Source organism: Nannospalax galili, unplaced genomic scaffold (genome assembly GCF_000622305.1).
Source record: "Nannospalax galili isolate Female #2095 unplaced genomic scaffold, S.galili_v1.0 scaffold227, whole genome shotgun sequence".
Lineage (NCBI taxonomy): Eukaryota > Metazoa > Chordata > Mammalia > Rodentia > Spalacidae > Nannospalax > Nannospalax galili.
This window is the reverse complement of record NW_008360303.1, coordinates 10,746,219-10,767,764: the sequence shown is the minus strand read 5'-3', so window position 1 is coordinate 10,767,764 and position 21,546 is coordinate 10,746,219. Positions and strand designations below refer to the sequence as shown.

Below are 21,546 nucleotides of genomic sequence, written 5' to 3'. Positions count from 1 at the left end.
ACTCTCCCGCGCGCGAGGGTTGACAAGAGTCGAGGAATTGGCGGGCGGAACTGTAGAAGGAAGGGGTGGCGTTTCCGGTGGGGAAGAGTGGAAAAAGGAAGAAACCGGGTGGGCTGAAAGACGGAGGAAGACTTAGGATGTAACTCCGATTGATTTGGGCTCGATGTTCCCGGTGAGCCTGGGGCTGCCCCCCTCACGCGGGAGGAGAGGCCTGGATCATCAGGAAGCCTCCAAGCGCTGCCAGGTCCCTAAGCCGGCGCGCAGGCGCCACACCACTTGTTGATCCCTAGAGGGAGCGGTACAGAGAGGCGGAAATCACCCAGAGGTGCCGAGTCTGCTGAAGTCTCGCGAGAGCGAACACGACTTCCTTCCTCCGCTTCTCCCTCCTCTTCCCCCGCCCCCTTCCCTTCTCCCTCCTCTTCCCCCCCCCTCCCGGGTCGGAGCGTCCCTGCGCTCTACGGGCCAGAGCAGCAGCTAGAGCAGCTTTTCCTACTCCCTCCCCCTCGCCTCCCTCACCCCCCCTTCACCCCGCGCCGAGCGAGGAGGAGTCGGAGGATAGGAAGATGGCGGCGGCCGCCAGCACCCGCGGGGTCGCGGGGCCGCTCCGAGGAGCCTGAGAGACCCACGGAGGCTTCGCGGGAAGACGCGGCGGCGGAGGATGAACCTGCAGAGCGCGCAGTATCTCCGGTGAGTGCCGAAACCCGGCCTGGGGCGTGGTGGGAGCAGGAGGAGATTGGAGGGCAAGGAGCCGCGGGCGCCGAGGTGATTTGTCCGGGGTGGTGGGGGAGTTGCAGTGTCCTCCTCATGTCCCCGGGCCGCGAGGCGCGGGCAGCAGGAGGGGGCGGAGCGGACACCACATGGCTGCTGGGTCCGGGATCGGCCGTGCTGCAATCCCGCGAAGCCGGCGGTGCGCGGAGGGAGGTTAGGGAACCGTGAGAACTGGAGTGTGTGCGCGCGCCTGGGGTCCCAGCTTTGCGGGTCAGGGGCTGGGGAGAGGCTCCCCGGGCACCCGCGGCAACCTGGAGTGGAGGTGGGTGTGGAGGAGTCAGATCCAAATATCAGGGAAAACGTGGTGTGGCGTAGGGTTGACTGGAGCGATGCACGCGGAGAGTAGAGGGTGGAAGTCTGCACACCTGGGGGGAGGGTGTTGGGAGAGCGCAAACCGGAGGAAGCCAAGACCGCAGGAAACTGGAGCTTGTTCTTCATTCGCGGGTTGGGAGTGCTGAGAAATAATGCCTTCTGTGGTTAGTTGTCTTTGTAGGGGGAGCCCGAAGAGCGCACTGGATGGGGAAGTGAATGAGGGAAAAGGGAGGTGCTATGAACAAGGTTGTGTTTTCAGAAGAAACTAGTTGGAACATACCATTCTGAGAGTCGTGTGCATACATTAAGTGCGATGTAGGGAACGTGTATGGTGGAGATGGGTATTGGGCGGTGTGTGTGTGTGTGTGTGTGTGTGTGTGTGTGTCCGTTTGTCTTGTGTGTCTAGGGTGAGAGGGAAGCAGCGATCAAAATCATTTAAAGAAGGTGCACATGCACTGACACTACCCTGGAAAGACACCAGCTGTTCAGTCAGAATGTCTCCATGGATGCTGAATAAGAGCTTGGAGGTAAGACTGAAGAGGGTCAGAAGTCTTAATGGCAGAGAAAAATAAGGTTATTAGAATCTGAGATTAGTTGGAGAGTTGTTACTGCTTAGAAAAGGGGAAAAGCTTAAAACTGGACCCTTTTTGGCTTTTAGGAACAGAGATAAAAATGGCCGAAGATGATTATTGAAAGTGGTTTCATACCTTGTAGAGGAGGGAATTGGAGGGGTAACAGAATGAATAGTTACTTTAGATATTTAGGAAATTAGTGAAGTGAGAGTATCTGTGAGTGAATCCCTACGTGTATTTAGATTGTAAGAGAAGGCATGCAGTTATGTGAGACACAGGGTGGCTATTCTGCCTTTGAAAGTAGCAGTTATTTATTAAACTGGAGAGGAGTGAATAATGGGATCTTTGCATCTTTGATGCTTGAATTCCTGGGTTTAGCACAGCAAATATACCTGATGACCACCAGACAGTTGGAATGAAACTTGTATAGGTGTCCTCTTTTTCTCCTCTATTACCATTTTTCATAGTAGATAAAAATACAGCTCTGGCCAAGACAGTGACAGGTGGTGTAGAGGGAAATGGAAGCCACCAGGGAGGGAAGTCCTTAATCTTAAGGAATTTGCAGCTTAATAATTAGGTGAGTAAATTAATAACAGCACAGAGTGTAATATAGTTAGGGTCACAAAAGATACCATGTTAGTGAGTTCAAGAACAGGAGATTACCAGAGCAACTGTGGGAAATCAGGAAAGACTTCCTTTGTTCATGTACACACTTATGATTCATCAGTTGTTTGGTTGATCACCTGTGTGGAAGGCATTGTACCAACTACTAAGAATAGAAAGTAAGAACTCCACCCTCCTCTCATAGAACTTACAAGTTAGATGCTAAAAGAAGATAGCACTTTAAGGATGAAAAATGCTTTTTAAAAGATTTTTATATGTATGAGTGTTTTGCCTGCATGTATGTACGTGCAACCAAGTACCTACCTGGTGCACAGGGAGGCCAGGGGAGGGCATGGACTCCCCAGCAACTGGAGTTACAGAAGGTGAGCTGCTATGTGGGAGCTGGGACCTGAAGCAGGGTACTCTGCAATAGCTGCAAATGCTCCTAGCTGTTGAACCGTTGCTCCAGCTCATGGATGAACAATATTCTGACAGTGTGGATTAAGAAAAGAGGATTCCAAATGAAAGGATGTAGATAATAAGTACGTTGGAAGGAGAGAGTGGTGTTCAGTTAGACAAGAATGTAGGGTGACAGAACTGGCAAGCTTAGATAGAGTTTGACTCCTACAGTTTAAGAAAGAGATTCCCCAGAGTTCAAATTTTTGAGGATCATATGGCTGGTATATAAAAACATTCAAATATTTGTCTTTTACCTTCAAGTCAGCTAGACTGAGCTGCATGTCTGTGTTCATTCTTTCTTCCAGATGTGTTGAACTTTTTCTGTATTCTAGGTTCTGAGGTCCACTGGGAACATAGAATTTTGTTTTGGTAGAAAGATAGTAAACATGAACAGATGAATATATATGAGGTCCTTTTAAGTGCTAGAAGAAAAACGAAGTAAGATAATGTATTGTTTTATATAAACAGTGTGATTAAGGAAAGCCTGTTTCATGACCTGATATCTAAAAGTGTCTTTGAATGTCATGATCTGTATGTACTTTATAAAGTGAGTAGACATTAGAATTTGAGATGCAGCTGTATTGGTAGATCCTTGCCTAATGTGCACAAAAACCCTGGGGTTGGATCCCTAGCACCAGATAAAACTGGTTGTGATGTAGCAAGTCTGTAATCCCAGCACTCTGCAGGTGGAAGCAAGAGAATCAGAAGTTCAAGGTCATCCTACACTGCATAGCAAGGTCAAGACCAGCTTGGGCCACATGAGTCCCAGTCTGTCTCAAAAAAGAAAATCTCAGATAGCTTTTTGAGAGGGATTCTACATGTTCATAGCTATAGAGAAGATTACTGTATCATAAAACAGTGGACATTTAAGCCTAAAAACAAGTTCTTTACAATAGGACTAGAAAGGTGCGATGAGAAACAGTAGGAAAGTGGTGATAGTTTTAATGGGCAGATAGCTGGCTTTGAGAAGCTTCTGTGCTGATGGAGCTTCTAGTTTATAAATCAGTGTAGGGAAGAATTATCCTTAGGTTGTGAAATCAGTGACAGCTTGAGGAAAATTTAGCTCTAAAAGATAGAGAAAAGAACAAGAATGATCATAGTGTTAAAATGACCGCCACATTTCCAGCTGAAATTAAATAGGCAAGAAGACAGGAGCTCTGAAGTTTGTTGAAGATTTCTGATACCCAGTCTTACACCTGTGGGTCTGTCCTAAGTAAATAAAGTCAGTCTTAAGTCTGATAGGAATCTAGAACTTAGAGGTATATGTAGGGGAAGGTGGCCAGTAATAAAGAAAACTTATGTGCTAGCCTCAGTTTCCCCTCTTCATTTCACTTAAGTACTACTGAGGGGAGACAGGAGAATGCCTTCAATTAAGCATTATATTGAATTTCTCAGAAAATAGAACAGTTGGGTTTTTTTTTTTTTTTTTTTTTATAGTGGCTTAGGGAAGCTTTGGTAGTTGTTGAGTGAGCATGGTTAAAAGGTAACAGTTGCTCTTTATGACCTTGACTTTAGAAAGAGTTTTGTTGCCTACTTTTGTCAGTGGTGAAAGACCATGACTGGGCACTTTTTAAGCTGCAGAGAGCTGCAGATCTTCCCTTATGTAGATGAAAATTTTCTCTCAGTTAATTCTAATTTGTTAGAGTAAATGAGCTGGGGTGTTTGGCGTTGAAGTGGTAGGATGGTGGGAAATGTAGGGAACAAGATGGCAGTTTCAGAGAGTGCGAATGAGATAATGAAGGAAGAAGCCTCAGTCAGAACAAGGAGGAACTCAACATTAAGGGAACTGAATTAGTCTCAAGTTATAGATGCAAAGAAAAAAACCTCTGTAGAGGAAAGAGAAAATATTGTGAACAAGAGAGACAATGAGATTTCTTCTGTTAGAAGGAAAGTGTCATTTTTTTTCTAGTAGTAGACTGATGTGACTTATGGTCAAATGGATGTTGAAAATACTTAATTTTTATAAAAATAGGAGGTTCTTTTAAAAAATGAAAAGATCCTAGATAGGATCCCAATATATTGGGAATATATTACTCAAATCCAAGCTGAAATCAGTTGTTTTCTGTTGATTTATGACAGAATGAAAGTTGTTTTTAAAAATGGGTTTTAAAAAGATTGACATTTCTGTTGAGTAAAAGAGTGAATATAGTTTATTTGATGGGGTTTGAAGGGTGAGAGAGTAGGCTGTAGATGAGATAGGTAAGGCATAATGTACTTGAAAAAAATGACTTCTTGAAAGAGTAGAAATGTAGAAATTAACATATCAAAAGCAGAAAAGCTGCGGTGAACAAGCACTAAAGTACCAGATGGGGAGGACATCACAGAGTTGTTATGGAATATGAGAAAGTGAAGTTATCCTAGCCATAGACAATGCCAGTCAAACAGGTCAAATCCTGTTACAAAAAGTGGTGGCAGAGGTGTTACTGAACAGCATCTGCTGCCACCCGTGGGAGGCACTTTCTGTTTTGTGCTCCTTCCAACTCTTTTTTTCTTTGTTATCCTCTTTCTGTCTTTAATTTTCTTCCTATTGCTGTGGGAGGTTCAGTGAGATCGACTTGAAGTTGATTTCCTAGTGCTTAGAGCCTGTAAAGGAGAGGTACATAGATTGTCCGTTTTGTTAAGATTGTTTATCCTGTGGTACCTTCCAGTGAACCAGTTTTCTAGTGCTATACTTCTGAAGTGTCAGAACCTTTGTTATCTGAGGCAGAAGTAAAACAGCCGCCATAGAGTTGTTTTTATGGTTGTCGTTTAAATAGGAAGGAAAATACAGCCATGTATTTTAAGATCAAATATGTCGCTGTAAATCTTGGGATGAGGCTATATAAAGTAGCTAGCATAATCTTATCCTAGCCTAGTAAAAGAAGCCTGGAGGATGGAGCATTGAAATAGAATAGATAAACAGTATAGGCTCTGTGTTCTAGCAGATTCCGGTAATGCTGGGACTGATACTGTCTCCTGAAGCGCCAAAAAGACTTGTAAGGCACACTGATTTTAGTCATATGGTCCTCAAAGTCTTTTCCCTGTCCTATGCTGCTTTCCTACCACAAGAAGATTCTAGAAAATCAGTCAGACATGGCTGATTTACCAAATATGGAAAAATTAATTGAAATAATGTTTTGTTGTAAGTTTTTGTTGTGGTGGTTATGATAGCATATTACCTGCTTGGATATTGACCCGCTAAATTATTTTGGCAGTTAATTTCTGTTTCCTTTGTGGTTTCAGTTGGATTAAAATTGTATACTTCCTGTCTCAGCTATTTCTCACAGCTTCTGCCTTCTACCTTCGTGGCAGAGGAAGCAGTTGCTGAGCGTTTTGTTGCTGTTTTTAGTGGATGTGTTCTATTAAGATCTGGAGCCACTAGTATAGCAAGTTTCTCATGAGGCACTTGTTGGGGTGGAGAATGGCTCAGACTTTAAAGGGCTAGTTTGCTTTATACTGAAGTTGTTTGTAGTCCTCAGCTGCAGCTCTCACCCTGACTAGACTTCCAGATTTTGTTAGTTGGATGAATGAATGCCTAAAATTTAGTTGGGCTTGTTTAACTGATTATCTTGTTCAGATAACTATTAAGCACATGTCTTACAGATAGTGGATTGTTCATCTTTATGTAGGTATGTTGGCAGACAGGCATCATACATTGTCAATGAAGTTTTGTGATCAAGGTGTGTTTAGTTGCTTTAGATAGACTTACCAGTGGGCCTTGGGTGATTGTTACTAAGAAAAGGTAATCATCAATTACAAGAAAATAAGGAATGGAGTTTTGGCGAACATGTCATCTGTAAGTGAGAACTTGTAATAAACTCCTTACTGGTTAGTGTGCAGTTGGAGCTACTTAGGAAAGTTGTGTATGGGCCCAATTTATAGTCAGTGGGAAGAAGAGGTGACTCTACTTGTTAAAGAAAACTAAAAATCTCAGACTAAGTAGCAGTTCTGGCTTTTTGTTTTGTTGTTTTCCTTGTTTGCTTCATTTAGAATAGGGCTTTCAACCTTGGCAGTTTTTGATGTAGTGTGCCAGGTTATTCTTTTTGGGGTGGTTATCCTGTGTGTTATAGGCTGTTAGCAGCCTCCCTGGTCTCTTCCCCAATCAGATGCCAATATCATTCACCCCCAATTTATGACAGCCAGAAGTTTCCACACATTGTGAGGTGTTCCCTTGGTTGTAAATTAACCTTCCGTTGAGAGTTCTGATAGGCCCATGGGCAGTTGGGCCTATTGGTTTTCAGCCTGTGTTAGATAGCAAGTCATGGCTGAGACTGTGTGGTAAAACAAGCTGCTCGCCTCCTGATGCTGTACCTCAGTCTCCTTTGAGGGCATACCCCTCAAGCCTTCTGTGAGACCCCCATCTCTTAGAGTTCCATAAGCTCTGAGAAATACTACCCTGGGGACCAAGCCTTTATTTAACACCTAGGCCTTGGGAGACACTTCATTTCCAGACAGTAGACATAGTATGGGCCCCTTTTCCTGTTTTCTCCTCTAAGCCACAACTATTTTCATAAGCTTTCACATCAGTTTTCCCTTAGGCAGTAAGTAGCAAGCTAGTCACCTTGTTTCTTCTTTCCTTGTAAACACTTGTACATATTTCAGTTTGTTTTTTACACTTATGTTCTTCCAGTTACTGAATGTTACATGTTGAGTACCATCACAAGGTTTTCCCTGTGGCAAATTTGAAGTTAATTGGAGACACTTGAGTACTTGTTACAGCTGATAAACCGATTAAGTGCTGACTAGAGAAGCAAATAATAGAGAAGCAAAGATAATGTGTGAGTGTAGGAAAGATGACTGTTCCAACAGGTGGAGATGGGATGAGATTTAATGTAAATATTGATTGATTGATGAGAGTTTGAAAGGGGAGAGACTAAACAATTAACATTTCAAGCAGGAGGAAAATCTCATGCTTCTTTTCTCCAAATACATGAAAGTTTTTTTTCACTCTCACTTAATTCATGATATTAGTATTCTGACCAGGCCTCAGTTTTTCATAGATAGAAGTAGAGATGTGGGAATGGTAGTTTGAAGATTTGATAGCTGGTATGGATCTCAGAAAGGGAGAAACAGCTAGGTTCCTGCATGTCCTATCTTTTACTTGTGCTCTTGAACATACATCACTTCTCCAGGACCTGTTTCATTTGTGGTGTTCTCTTTTAGTCTTTTATTCCCTTCACTAGTCTCTTCTGTGTTGTGATCTCAGTTTCCCCTTAAATGCCCTTTTTCATTCTGATTTTCCGTTTCAATTCTGTCATCTCAATGGCTTTTGTTTTATGGCTAAGCATTTCATATTTTTCCTACTGTGTATTTTTCCTCAGTAAGTGATCCAGTTATTATTTCTTCTTTATTGGAATTGATATCTCCAAAGGCGCCAAACGTCAGAATGGGCCAGTTCACTAACTGTTTAACTTTTTTTCCCCTTCATACTCAGACTTTTGTTTTCCTCTCTGTTCATCTATCTTATCCCACAATGAACGTTCAGTTTGAGCCAGCATGTATCCCTGGGCACTGGTGATTAGAATATGCTTCCAGGTGGTTTTAAAACTAAGCTCACAAGTACTCAGTTACCATATAATTCATACTAGCTATCATGTGTACACACAGCTCTACAGATAGTTCTTTGAGTACTCTTGCTCTTGGGAACAGATTCTGATCACTTGTCCTGTTTAGTTGGTCTGGCCCATTTCATTGCCCATGACAAAAAGAAAGGCATGCCACCTTCTGTTCTCAGCATTTATTTTCCTCAAATACCATGTCCACTCACAGGCTTTTGCTGTCACTGTGTCATCATCTTTAAAGAGTCTATCAAACAGAGTATAAATCATTGTGTTAGTCCTGGGTAGACAGATTGGTTGAAGATACCATCCTTGGCCTTCAGAAAGTTATGAGCTCCTTAATGGAATAGGTATAAAGATAAATAAATGGAGTTGAATATAGTGCTTAAAGAGTAGTGTTGGGGGTACAACTACCTGGGTCTAAGTCTTACCTTTGCCCCTTACCCTATTGGTTTAGGTAATCCACCTGCACTTTCTGTGCCTCGGTTTTATCTGTACAATGGAGATGATAATAGTGTCTGTTTCATGAAGTTATACAAGATAAAAACAGTTAATATAAGGTGCTCAGAATGGTTCTGGCACATAAGTACTGTACAAGTCTTAGGTATGTATAATCTAAAAATTAACCTGTGGCATGAACTGATCATTTCACACTTCTGCCTTCTCAGGCATTTATCTTTTAAGGAGTCATACTATCCTGGTTTCGTTTCTGTTGCTGTGATAAAGTACCTTGACAAAAGCAACTTAGGGAGGAAAGACTTTGAGTTCACAGGTCCAGGCTACAGTCCATCATTGTTGGAATGTCAAGGCAGCACAATCCTGAAACAGTCATATGACATCCTCAGTCAAGGGCAGAGAGAAATGAATGCTTGCTTGCTTGTGCTCAGCTTAATTTCTCCACTTTTACATAGTTCAGGACCGCCTGTCTAGGGAATGGTGCCACTTACAGTGGGCTGAGACTTCCCACATCAATTAACTTCATTAAGACAGTCCCCACAGGCCAGCCCAAAGTTGACAATCCCTCATTCAGACTCTTCCTAGTTGAATCTAGGTTGTGTCAAGTTGACAAAGTTAACTATAACACTATCCTATCAAACTCAATAATAAACTCTTTCCACTACATAATGAGTTAGAGGCCAGGCTGGGATATGCAGGCATTTTCTTTTGGTGGTATTCATTTAAATGAGAATCATTTAAAAATCATTAAAATCATTTTTGAGTCTGTTATATGTAAATAACTGCCATATTGATGCATTAATTTACTCAGTATGTTTCCTAAAACTCAGTGTTCACAGACCAAACTCAGTGTCCAGACTACAGAAGTTGAGTTCTTTTCCCTTCTCCTTCCTAATGTGTGGTATTTCAAGACTTTCAGTCAGAGTATTAAATTCTAATACTGCTTCTTAGGCAGGTCATAAATTATTTAGTTTTTATTAGGTATCACCTCTCTAAATTTTCTTTGTATACCAGCAGGGGCAATAAGTAGTGAGATGATAAAAAATACAACTAGAAGATATTAAATGGAAAAAAAGACTGTTCATACAAAAATTTTCCTATTACTGATGTAAAAATATGTAGTGTTAGAAAAGTCACAAGATACATTTGAATATTAAGGAGTATCTTATAGCATCTGCAAAATTTGCATGTGTCTATTTACACGGCTTGTGTAATATACCATAAAATATTTTTGCTTTTAATATTAGTTATATAAAATTACATTTCTCAAATTTAAACCATAATGAAAATATTATTTATCTGAAACAATCATTTGTTTTTTTAATGCAAAAAGTTAACATTTTAAGAAGCACAATTCAATGATAAAACATACTGGTCCTAAATTTTGGTTTATAAAAGGATAATAAATTAATATTTATAGTCTAATTTTAAAATAATTTGATGGGGCTAGAGAATGGCCTAGCAATTAAGAGACCGGCTGCTCTTCCAGAGGACCCGAGTTCAGTTCCCAACATGCACATGGCAGCTAACAACTGTCCATAACTCCAGTTTCAGGAGATCTAATGCCCTCTTTTGGCCTTTGCAGACTTTGCATGACAAGGACACATGCTTAAATACATACAGGCAAAACACTCATACACATAAAATAAAAATAAATAAAAACAACAGCAGCAGCAACATATTTAATTGACGTTTTGTATGCAGAAAGTCTCGTTTTTAGAAGTCTTTTTTTTTTTTTTAAGCTTCTTGGGACAGCAGTGTGGTATACCAAACTGACAGAAAATCTTTGAATTAAGACTGCCTTAATTTCTTTAAAAAAATTTTTTTTGCCATTTATTTTTATGTGTATGCATGTATTTCAGGCATATATGTAAGCGCGCCTGTGTTGTGCAATACCTACAAATGTTAGAAGAGGGTATGAGGCCATCTGATCCCCTGGAACTGGAGTTGCAGACAGTTGTTAGCTTCCATGTGGATGCTGGGATTTGAACCTGGGTTGTCTTCAAGAACAGCCAGTTCTCTTAACCACTGTGTCATCTCTCCAGCCCCAACTGTCTTAATTTCTATTTAGGTTGTCCTGAGTTTAGATTTCAGATCTGTTGTTTAGTTTTAATTTTGTTATCTGCTAAGTCGTGATGATAGGATTCTTAGAATTACTAAAAGAAACTTGTCATGTAAAGTCAAGCATAGTTTTAGATAGCTAAAGAGCCTACTTTTTACACTGACTTAATTTTCTGTATTTTGAATATATCAGTATTTAACTCATAAATTTGCTAAAACAATACAGTCTTTGGATGAGATAGGAACAGTTATGTAAATAGCTGAGGGGTCTGTACATAAAGTGAATATCTTCATTCCATGATGATACATTATTATATTTTATATTTTTCAAAATGCCTTTGTGTAATTATCTTATTAAATGCATATGCTATCTGTATAATTGGATTGATTTGGGGGGACATGAAGCTACACAGCTACTTTGTAGCTCTGGCTGGCCTGGAACTCACTATGTAGACCAGGCTGGACTCTAATGCACAAAGATCTGTCTGCCTCTGCCTCCCAGGTGCTGGGATTAAAGGGGTGTACCACCATGCCCAGCCTGGATTCACATTTTATAGAAGAAAAGTGAAATTAATTACTGATAGAGTTGAACTTGGCCTTAATCTACTCCTCCTTTGTCTACTGAGCATATTTGGACTTAAAAATGAGAAATTTCCCTTAAGTATCCTATTGATATTATCAAGAGGTATATTTAGCTTAAATATATTTAGTTTGATTATTGAAATTCATGCATTAAAAATACATTTCTTGACCTGTGTTTAGCTCTTAGCACCCATGTCAGACAGCTTACAACAACCTCTTTAACTCTAGCTCCAGGGAATTCAGTGCCCTCTTCTGGCTTCTGGGCACCTGCAGTAATATGGTACATGCACACTCAGGTACACTACACTTAAATGGAAATAAAGTGTGTGGAAACCCATGGAGGCCAGAAAGTATCATGGAATCTCCTCAGACTGGAGTTACTGACAGGTGTTAGCTACCACGGTGCTGGGAGCTTAACCTGGGTCCTCTGGAAAAGCAACCAGTGTTCTTAACCACTGAGCCATCTCTCAAGCCCCTAAAAAATAATATATTTATTAAAAGTTACTTTATATTTAAAACTACAGCTAGAGATGTAGTTCATTTGTAGAGAGCACTTGTCTAGTATGTGAGAGGCCCTGGGTTGAATCCCCAGCACTGGAAAAAATTCAAATATTAAAATAGGTCCTTTTTTTTTTTTGTTGTTCTTTTTGAGACAGGGTCTCCATGTAGCCCTAGCTGTCCTGGAACTCACTATGTAGACCAGGCTGGCTTTGAACTCAGAGATCCGCCTGGCTAAAATAGGTCCTTTTTACTTACAGTATCTCGGAAAGTAACACATACTTACTTTAAAAATCAAACAAACCCAGAAGATGGTAAATAGGGTCATAAGACTGTAAAAGAGAGTGTAACCTACTTTTGGAACCACAACACAAGCCTGTCTGGACTATTGAAGGCACAGAGGAGCTGTGATCACTCTCCTACCAGGAAGAGTAGTGAAGCTTTCTGGTTGTTGTTTAATTACATCGTCTTTGTTTCTCTGTGTGTGTATGTATGTGTGTATATGTCCCCATGAGTTTGCATGTGTGAAGGTCAGAGGACACCTTGTAGGAGTCACTTCTTCCACATGGGTCCTGGTGTTACAACTCAGGTACTCGGCCTTGGTAGCAGGCACTTTACCCACTGTACCTGCTGTCTCACTAACCCCCAGTTGATTTTTTTTTTTTCAAATGTGTATGTGTGTATTGTCTGCGTGTAGGTAAGTGCACCTGCGTCATGCAGTGCCTGCTGAGGACAGAAGGGCTGTCGGATCCCAGGAACTGGAAGTATGGACAGTTGTTAGTTGCTATGTGGGTGCTGGGATTCGAACCCTCGTCTTCTGCAGGAACAACCAGTGTTTTTAACCGCTGAGTTATCTCTTCAGCCCCACCCCTAGTTGATTTTTATACATACATAAATATATCTACATCCTTAAAATATTAAGATAGATTTTTTTTTTAATGTGTACGAGTGTATTGTCTGCATGTACGTGAGTGCACCTGTGTCATGCAATGCCATGGAGTTCAGAAAAGGGCTTCGGAACTGGAGTTAAGGATGGTTTGTAGCTGCCACATGGGTGCTGGGAATCGAACCCAGGTCGTCTGCAAGAGTAGTCAGTACTCTTACCACTGAGCCATCTCTCCAGCCCCTAAGATAGATGGTTTTGTAATCTATTTTTTAGTTGATATAAAAATTGGGATTGGGGATTTAGCTCAGTGGTAGAGTGCTTGCCTAGCAAGAGCAAGGCCCTGGGTTCGGTCCTCAGCTCCGGAAAAAAAAAAAAAAAGACAAAACAAAAATGTGTTCATATTGGTATATAACAACACTGTATTTTCTTTCTTAATTTTTTTTCTCCCTCAAAAACAGTGTCTCACTATGTAGCCCTGGCTGGCCTAGAACTTGAGGTATAGACCACCAGGCTGACCTTGAATTTGCAGCAATTCTCCTGCTCTAGCTCCTGGGTCCTGACAAGTGCTATAATTTTCTAAACTGATTTCCTAAAAATGAAAATTATGTTGTCTCTAGTGTTTTATTTTTAAGATTCCATTAACAAATACCCTTGTATGCACCTATCCTTAAGTACCTGTTCAGGTAAAAGTGTATTTACATAAAAAATACATTGTTAGGTATGTCCCCCTCCCTTAGTTCATACCCTCATCCTAAGAACGTGTAAAGGGGAAATTAAGGTTTCAGCTAGAATTTATATAGCTAACTGGCTGGCTTTAAACTGCCATGATTTTAGTGGATCCAGTATGATCACAAGGAACCTTTATTTGTGGGTAAAGGAGGCAGAAGAGGTAGAATTAGAGGTGCCATTCATTTGCTTTTGAAGATGAAAGAGGGTGAGTTAAGGAATGCTGGCAGTCTCCAGAACCAGGAAAAAGTTTTTTTTTTTTTTTTATAAAGGATTCTCTGAGAGCCTCACCAATACTACAACCAGGATGACATCTTGATCTTAAACCACTAGAATTCCTTTCAGATTTCTGACCTTCAGACCTGTTAGATATAATAAATGTATGTTGTTTTAAGCCACTGAATTTATAGTAATTGGTTATTGCAATAGCAGGAAACTAAAGCAGTATTTTCATAGAGGTTCAGAAAATTCAAGCTGTTTTGGCTCTAGATTGCTAGAGCCAAAAGAACCTATTCACCAGTACTGAAGGTGCCACGCATCTTACTTTTTTAAGCAGACCCTTTGATGTTTTTACTTACATGCCTAAACCTATCTAGTATTCTAGCATATATTAGAATATGTTCTGCTGACCAACATTCTTTGTGACATATAGATAGGAGGATTATCAGAACTTCTGAGGCAAAATAAGAGCGCTAGATTAAACTAGATCTTTGGAGGAGGGAGAGATGTACATACAGGTCTTAGCATACAGCCCTGGCTGGCCTGGTACTCTCTGTGTAGCTCACACTGGCCTTAAACTTTGTAGTGTTCTCTTGCCTCAGCCTCCCATGTGCTAGGATTTCAGGTTTACCCCCACCCTGCCTGACTGTAAGGTGGATTTTCTTATAACTTGTAATGTGCTAATATGTGTTTGAACATCTAAGAGGGAGGTATAGTTGTTTCTCAGTTTCACATGATTGTTTCCTTAGCTTTTGAAAAGTTATTTTTTTAATTTTATGTCTTTTTATTTTAGGGGTATGAGTGTTTTGCCTGCATGCTTGTAAGTGCACCCATGCATGCCCTGTTTGCAGAGGCCAGAAGAGGATGTTAAACCCCCTGGAACTGGAATTACAGATGGTTGTTAGCTGCCTTGTGGCACATGCTGGGAACCGAACCCAGGTCCTCTGGAAGAGCAGCCCACAGTGCGCTTAACTGCTGAGCCATCTCTCCAGCCCAAGCTTTTTTCTTTCTTTTTTTAATTCTACCCTTTTTTTCAGGTCCCCCCCATCTCTCTTTGTCTCCCCCACCCCCCTTTCATAGCACCAGCTGGCGCTGGAACATGAGTTGTAGACCAGGCTGGCCTTGAACTCACAGACACCTGCCTGCCTCTGCCTCCCAAGTGCTGGGATTAAAGGCGTGCACCACCATGCCCAGTTTACCTTTTCTCTTAATTCATATTGTTCATACCATAGACTTTGCTATTTTTTAGAACTCTTCTACCTCTAAAATCTTAGATTCAGACATCCCATTCTAACTACAATGCTGTCTTTTTAAATCTCCTGGTTAACTTTCAGCGTATTCTTTATTAGTTTTTTTCTTTCTTCCTGTTTCCTATTCTTCCTCTTCCTTTTGGTTTTCCTTTCCTGCCCTTTTGAAATCTCTCAACTGCCTTACCAATATCCTTATTTCCTGTTTCCATTGTCCTTCTACTTGTCTGAGAAGATCCAATACAGAATGATTCTGGTGATCAGCTTCTTTGGGTACTCTGTTGAAAAACAAATCTCATTGACTACTAGCTAACTGCTGTTTTCATGCAGCCTTTAATACTTCCTGGCTTGCTTAATTCTTGATAGTTTTTATTTTACACTTTTACTATTCCATGGAGCTTTACTAGCTACTCTTGAGCAGATGGCCTTTATAGCAAACACAAAATTAGAAACCTTTTGGTGTGATCTTACTCTTGGTCCTCCTCTACTTGTTGGCCTCTGTCTTCTCTTGAGTAAAAAAATGTCCCCTTCCTCCATATTAACGTTATTGTCTCTGCCCTGGCTCTCACAGCATCTCTTATATTTAACCTCTCTCTTTATTGGAACTACATCATAAACTAAATTTAAACAGTCCTCCCTTAACCTATAACATTTTTGGTCATTTTTCTTCCCCATGTACGACCCTGAAAGTGTGATCTGTGCTGACTTTACCTCATTGCTCTCAGATTCCTGCCCTCACTGCTTCACTGAAATTATACGCCTAGGTAACCAAAGGTTTTTAAATCCATAGGTTCTTTTCATTACTATCTGCTTGGTTTTGTTTTTGTTTTTTTCCTGCAGCATAAATGATTTTTTTCCCCCTGCCCATTAAGATAATGGAGCAAAGGGACTCTTGTTAATAGTTGTTTTGGTACAGCTTTCAGAGTCAGGCACACAGGAAGCTCAAGCTATAGTTGACCAAAGCTCATGTTTTTATGACTTTTGTTGTTATTCTGGCTTTTTGTTTTTGTGTGTTTCCTTGTGAGTTCATTATTTTTTAAATTCTGAATATGTCTGGTACCCTTTTGTTTGTTGTTGCTGAGAATGTTCTCTGTGTGGAAAGCTGTTAACCTCCTTTGATTTAATCCAGCACTCAAAAGTATAGTGCTTTCACAGCAAACCCTTTGCTTTCTCCAAGCCTTGGGCTTGAGTACTTGTTATGTGACCTTAGGTAAGAAGTTACTCAACCCTTCAGATTCTAGATTGCTCTAGCAAAGTGGAGATAATACATTTCTTAGAATTTGGCAGGGAATAAATTAGGTAATAGTAGAAATTTTTAGCATGAGCCCTTTCACTTAGTAAAAGAAATCAGCAAATGGAGTTAACATTATCATATTTGATACATAAAAATACTCACATTCCTAAGGACCATTGTCCTGTATTATCTATAACAGATTTCCTCAGTTCTCTTCTTTATCTTTATTTGAATTTACCTGGACCTAGTTTTTGAACTGTAATAAAACCATTGGATAAGTTGTCTTTTGAATACTGGTGCAGCTAATGTATGGTCATTTTATTTTTATTCTTTTCAAAAAACTGGGAATACGAACTTAACTGTAACAGTTTATTTCAATAATTGGTTTTTAAGAACTTGAGATACTGAGGTGCCATGATGAATGCTATTAATTTTTATGAGGGAATTAATAATTCCTTTTGTGTGCATGTGTACATTTCTGTACTGGTATGCCGGCATGTGTATATTCATGCATGTGAAAGTCAGAGGACAATCTTGGGTGTCCACCATCTACCTTAGCCTTCCAGTGAGCTGAGGCCCTCCTCTCCTCCACTCTCTTCTTTCCCTCCCTCGTTCTCTTACTCTTGTTCCTTGTTTTTGAGACAGGGTCTCACATTGCTTAGCTGAATTTCTGACATGTTTGCCTCTGCCTCCCCTTGGCTGGAAGTATACGTTTGTTACACCATGCCTGGCCCTCCCTTTTCTTAAAGATCAGTTGGTAAAGCTGAAATTTCTAATCCTAAACTCGTCTTTATGGTGATCACCTCCCTCTTTAAGCTATCCAAGTGACCCATCTGAAGTCACCTCATTAGCATAAGCTCAGATTTTATCATAAAGGGTTCATTATGAGTAGTAAAAGACACTCCTATCACTCAGCAGATTCCAAAGGCTTTAGGTACTATGTGGCAGGAACAGACACATACCAACTATATTTCATAGTGTATCACAGTAACTCAAATTTTCTGCTTTTCTATTTGTTACCTCTTCTGTTTCTTCTTATTTGAAATAATGGTCAGTTTTTTCTCTTTGTTATTTTTGGCAGGTAATGTAAAGTTCTGAGTGATGGCAACTTTGAAAAAGGTGTCACAGGGAGTTGCTTTCCTTTGAGAAAAGACTTACTGCTTTTGTGTTGGAGTTGGATGTTGTGTGCAGTATGTCCTGATGTGACTATATAGCTGTCCTTGAAACTTTGAAAGGAAATCCCGAGTTAATACCTTTCATTTTAAATTATTATTATTATTACTTTTTTTTTTTTTTTTTTTTTTGGGTCTTTTTGAGACAAGGCCTCCCTATAGCCCCAGCTGTCCTGGAACTATGTAGACCAGGCTGGCCTTGAACTCACAGAGATCCGCCTGCCTCCCTAGTGCTGGGATAAAAGGCGTGCGACACCACACCTGGCTCATTTAAAATTATTTTGATATGTTGTTTTATAATGTATTTTAAGAATTCCGGACCTGGAGTGGTGGCACACGCCTTTGATCCTAGCAGGCAGAGGCAGATGGATCTCTGAGAGATTGAGGCCAGCCTGGTCTACATAGCAAGTTTCAGGCCAGCTGGGGCTACGGGGACACGTGAATAATTCTGATCTATTGCCAGAAATCCTTGATGATTATTCTCTTGGACTCTGTCATACAAGTCTTGTGTTAGCTTTCATTCACCCCTAGTCATAGATATACCTTTTGTATTAATATTTGAATCCTCACAGCAATCTTAGAGTTTTGTACCACTGCTGCTGATTTATAGACAAGCAAACAGAGATTCAAAATAAGTTAAGTCCAGTGTCATACACAGATTGATAGAATTGAGTTTTGAACCTGGAAGTCGGGCTTTAGAATCAATAATTTTAACCATACGTCATACTTTAGCTTTAATTTTATATTATTTGCTCAGGATTGTGAGATTTTTGTTTATATGTTATGTATTTATACAAAATATAATATACGGGGCTGGAGAGATGACTCGGTGGTTAAAAGCACTGGCTGCTCTTGCAGAGGATCCAGGTTCAAGTCCCAGCACCCACATGGCAGCTAACAACTGTTTATAACTCCAGTTCCAGGTGTTCCGACCCCTCTTCTAACCTTCATGGGCATTGCACAACACGGGTGCACTCACATACATACAAGTAATACACTCGTACATTAAAAGATAAAAATAATAATTAAATCAATTATTAAACATAATATATACATAATTACATATGTATTCTAATGAAACTCCTCAATCTCACGTTTTTAAATGCATTTATCTTCTCTAAGGGAGTGGGTAGGGTAATTGTTTTGGAAAGTTTGATGATGGGAGCAGAAAGGGGAGATTATTTGAAATGCATTTCAACTGCTTTTGCATAATCTTGCTGATTAATTGACTCCTTATGTTCCATTAGGCTATGCTTTCTGTAGTTCTGTTTTTCTATTTAGATATTGTCAGACCTTTGAGAACATTGAGAATCAGATGCTATGGGAAAGAATAATTCTGACCCCCTGGGTAATAGGTAGGGTATAGTTTTTCTAAGATTTATATAAGTTTGGCATTTATATGCCCTTATTGACTAGGTAGAGTTATTGCAATAAGATTTTTTCATGTGCTATCTTCTAACACTAAGGAGTGTAGTTTTCCATGTATGAAATTAAAATCTTAGTAGGATACTTTTTTTTCTTCCCCAGCTTTTTGAGACAGGGTCTCCCTGTAGCTCTGACTAGCCTGGAACCCGCTTTGTAGACCAGGCTAGCCTTGAACTCATAGAGATCTGCCTGACTTCCAAGTTCTGGGATTAAAGGCGTGTGTCACCACACCTGACTTAAAATTTTAGTAGGTTACTTCTAAAGGAAAATTTAGTATTTTTATGCTGCTAGAGATACCAGGGCCTGCTTAGCAAGTACTTTACCATTGAGTTACATCCCTAGTCCAAAGTGTGACTTGTTAAAGTGGCACACTACTAAAGATGTATTTTTGTATGTGGGCTGATATCTTTTACTGTTTTTCTTCTTAGACATTATCTATTGAAAATGAGACAGTAAGTCTCTAGTTAACTCAAGGAAAGGAACAACTTTCTTCTAATTATCTCACTCTTTCAGATGACTTTGTCCTTGAAATGTTCCTTCTTTCCAGAAAGTCTTTGAATTATGTTAGAATTTTTCTCAGATAAATTCTTAGTCTTCTTTCATTGGTCACATTACTTTTATGTGTCTTCACCACTTTTTATTTCCATGTTAGCATTTGAAGAAAGGAGGTTTTCACTCTTAAATTGGTACAACCTTAGGGCCATGTTGACATTCAGTAAATATTGACTAATAACCTGTGAGTTTGTATTTATTGCAAGCATTTTGAATTACCTGAGTTTCTCATAATAATTGACATATGAGGGCTGGAGAGATGGCTCTGAGGTTAAGAACACTGGTTGGTCTTGCAGAAGACTGGGGTTCGAATCCCAGCACCCACACGGCAGCTAACAACTGTCCGTAACTCCAATTCCAGGGGCTCTGATGGCCCCTTCTGTCCTCCGCCTTGCACAGCACAGGTGCACTTACCTACATGCAGGCAATACACTCATACACATAAAATAAAAATAATAAATAAAATATGAAAAATAATTGACATATCTTGATCTTTAAGAAATGATAGAGTCTAAATAATTAATACTAGTCATCATTTGGTATAAGTAATATTAAGCACAGGAATTAGAAGAAGGCAAGAACTGGATCATTGTCTTTTAAAGGAATGTTGATAGGCTGTAAGTTTAAGGTTTGGATTATGAGGGAAGTATGTTAGTTAGGCTCATACTGATAAGGAACAAAAACAGCTTTGACTTGTTTACGAATGCAAGGGCTCAAACCCTAGGTCAGCAGTAGCTATACAGTGTGGAACAATGCCCGAGATTGCACATTAGGTCTCAGCCTCTAAAGACACTGCTTAGAACCTTGATTCTGTCCATAACTTGCAATTCTGACCCCATTCTTCCCTGACCCCATTCCATTACAATTAAATATTGGGCGTAGTTGCTGCAGTGTCCTTGATGGGTTAGCCACACTTCCTGTTTTCTCTCATTAGCTCCACTTAAATGTGGAATTAGTCTAGTCACTAATGGAACCTAAGTCATTTGTCTGATTCTAGGCTGCGGGGGAAGCTGGTACTTGAGTATGTAGTAGGAAGCAACTTCTGCCTTATAAATTGAGGAGAATTACTTTAAAAAAAGAAAAATTCAGATGCTAGGCTTTTAAAAGAAATGTCAACTAAAGAAAACACAGTTGAATCCTTAGTGTGAAGATTCTGTGACATCTTTGTACCAGAGATGTATAGATGTATGAAGGATCTTTCTGTGTCATTTCTGTTGCCAGCAGGATAGAAGTAGGAAGCCATGTTCACATGCCAGTGCCCTAATATAAATTAATATAAACCAGTGTTATTTATCTCTTACTGTAACTTATGTGATGCCAACTTTGTTACATGAAGTCTTTTCATTTATTGTGCAGTCAGACCTTTGTATCCATGAGTTTGATAACTATGGATTCAGCCAAGTTAGATTGAAAATGTTTGTAAAAAAAAAAAATATGTCTGGGGGCTAGAGAGATGGCGCAGCAGTTAAGAACACTGGTTGTTCTTGCAGAAGACCCGGGTTCAAATCCCAATACCCACATGGCAGCTAACAACTGTCTGTAACTCCAGTTCCGGGGGATCTGATGGCCTCTTGGTTGTCCTCCTCAGGCATTGCATGACATGGGTGCATTTACCCACATGCAGGCAATACATGCATACACATAAAATAAAAATAAATAAAATTAAAAAACAATTGCGTCTGAACTGAGCACATAAAGGTATTAGAAGTACTCTAAGGATGACTTAAAATATATGGCAGAATGTGTTATGTACAAATATTACACCATTTTATATAAGGAACTTCAGCATGCATGACTTTTAATATCCAAGAAGGTCCTGCATTCAGGTCTATTGTACCAAGGGACAGCTATATTTCCTCACCTCATGACCAAACATTTGCTGTTGACTATATTTATTAAAAGGTAACATAAGAATAGTTGATAGAAAAAAAAAGCTTTTGAGTTTTTCAGTGATAGTTATATTTCTTTGTTTTGTAAAGCTACACGTAGCTGTTTTTTAAATTCTTTTAAGCTAAATGAAGGCTAAAATTCTGTTTCTTTGTCACATTAACCATGCATCCAGAGATAACGTGGCTATTCTACAACCCAAGTCTAGACCAGTGGTGTAGTATATGAAGGCCAGTTCAAGAAAAACAAAAACATTTAAAGGCTTTTTAAAATCCCATAACTTTTTCTTTTTCATATGGTACTTTATCATTCAGAGTACCTATTAAAAAGTTTTCACTGATTAAAAAAAA

The 21,546-nt window shown here is 39.8% G+C and overlaps 1 protein-coding gene across 6 annotated transcripts in view; it reads left to right on the top strand.

Moving 5' to 3' along the window:
* The first annotated feature begins 366 nt into the window (after positions 1–366).
* Smg7 (SMG7 nonsense mediated mRNA decay factor) overlaps positions 367–21,546 on the top strand; it is a 77,339-nt gene continuing 56,159 nt past the window's right edge. For 3 of the 6 annotated variants that reach the window (XM_008824301.2, XM_008824299.2, XM_008824295.3), the window contains exon 1: positions 522–687. In XM_008824301.2, coding sequence (XP_008822523.1) covers positions 659–687 — 29 coding nt within the window. In that variant the 5' untranslated portion in view covers positions 522–658. Of the gene's footprint in view, positions 688–21,546 lie in introns of all 6 variants that reach the window. The other 3 variants (XM_008824302.3, XM_029559223.1, XM_008824298.3) reach the window with 3 other exon arrangements.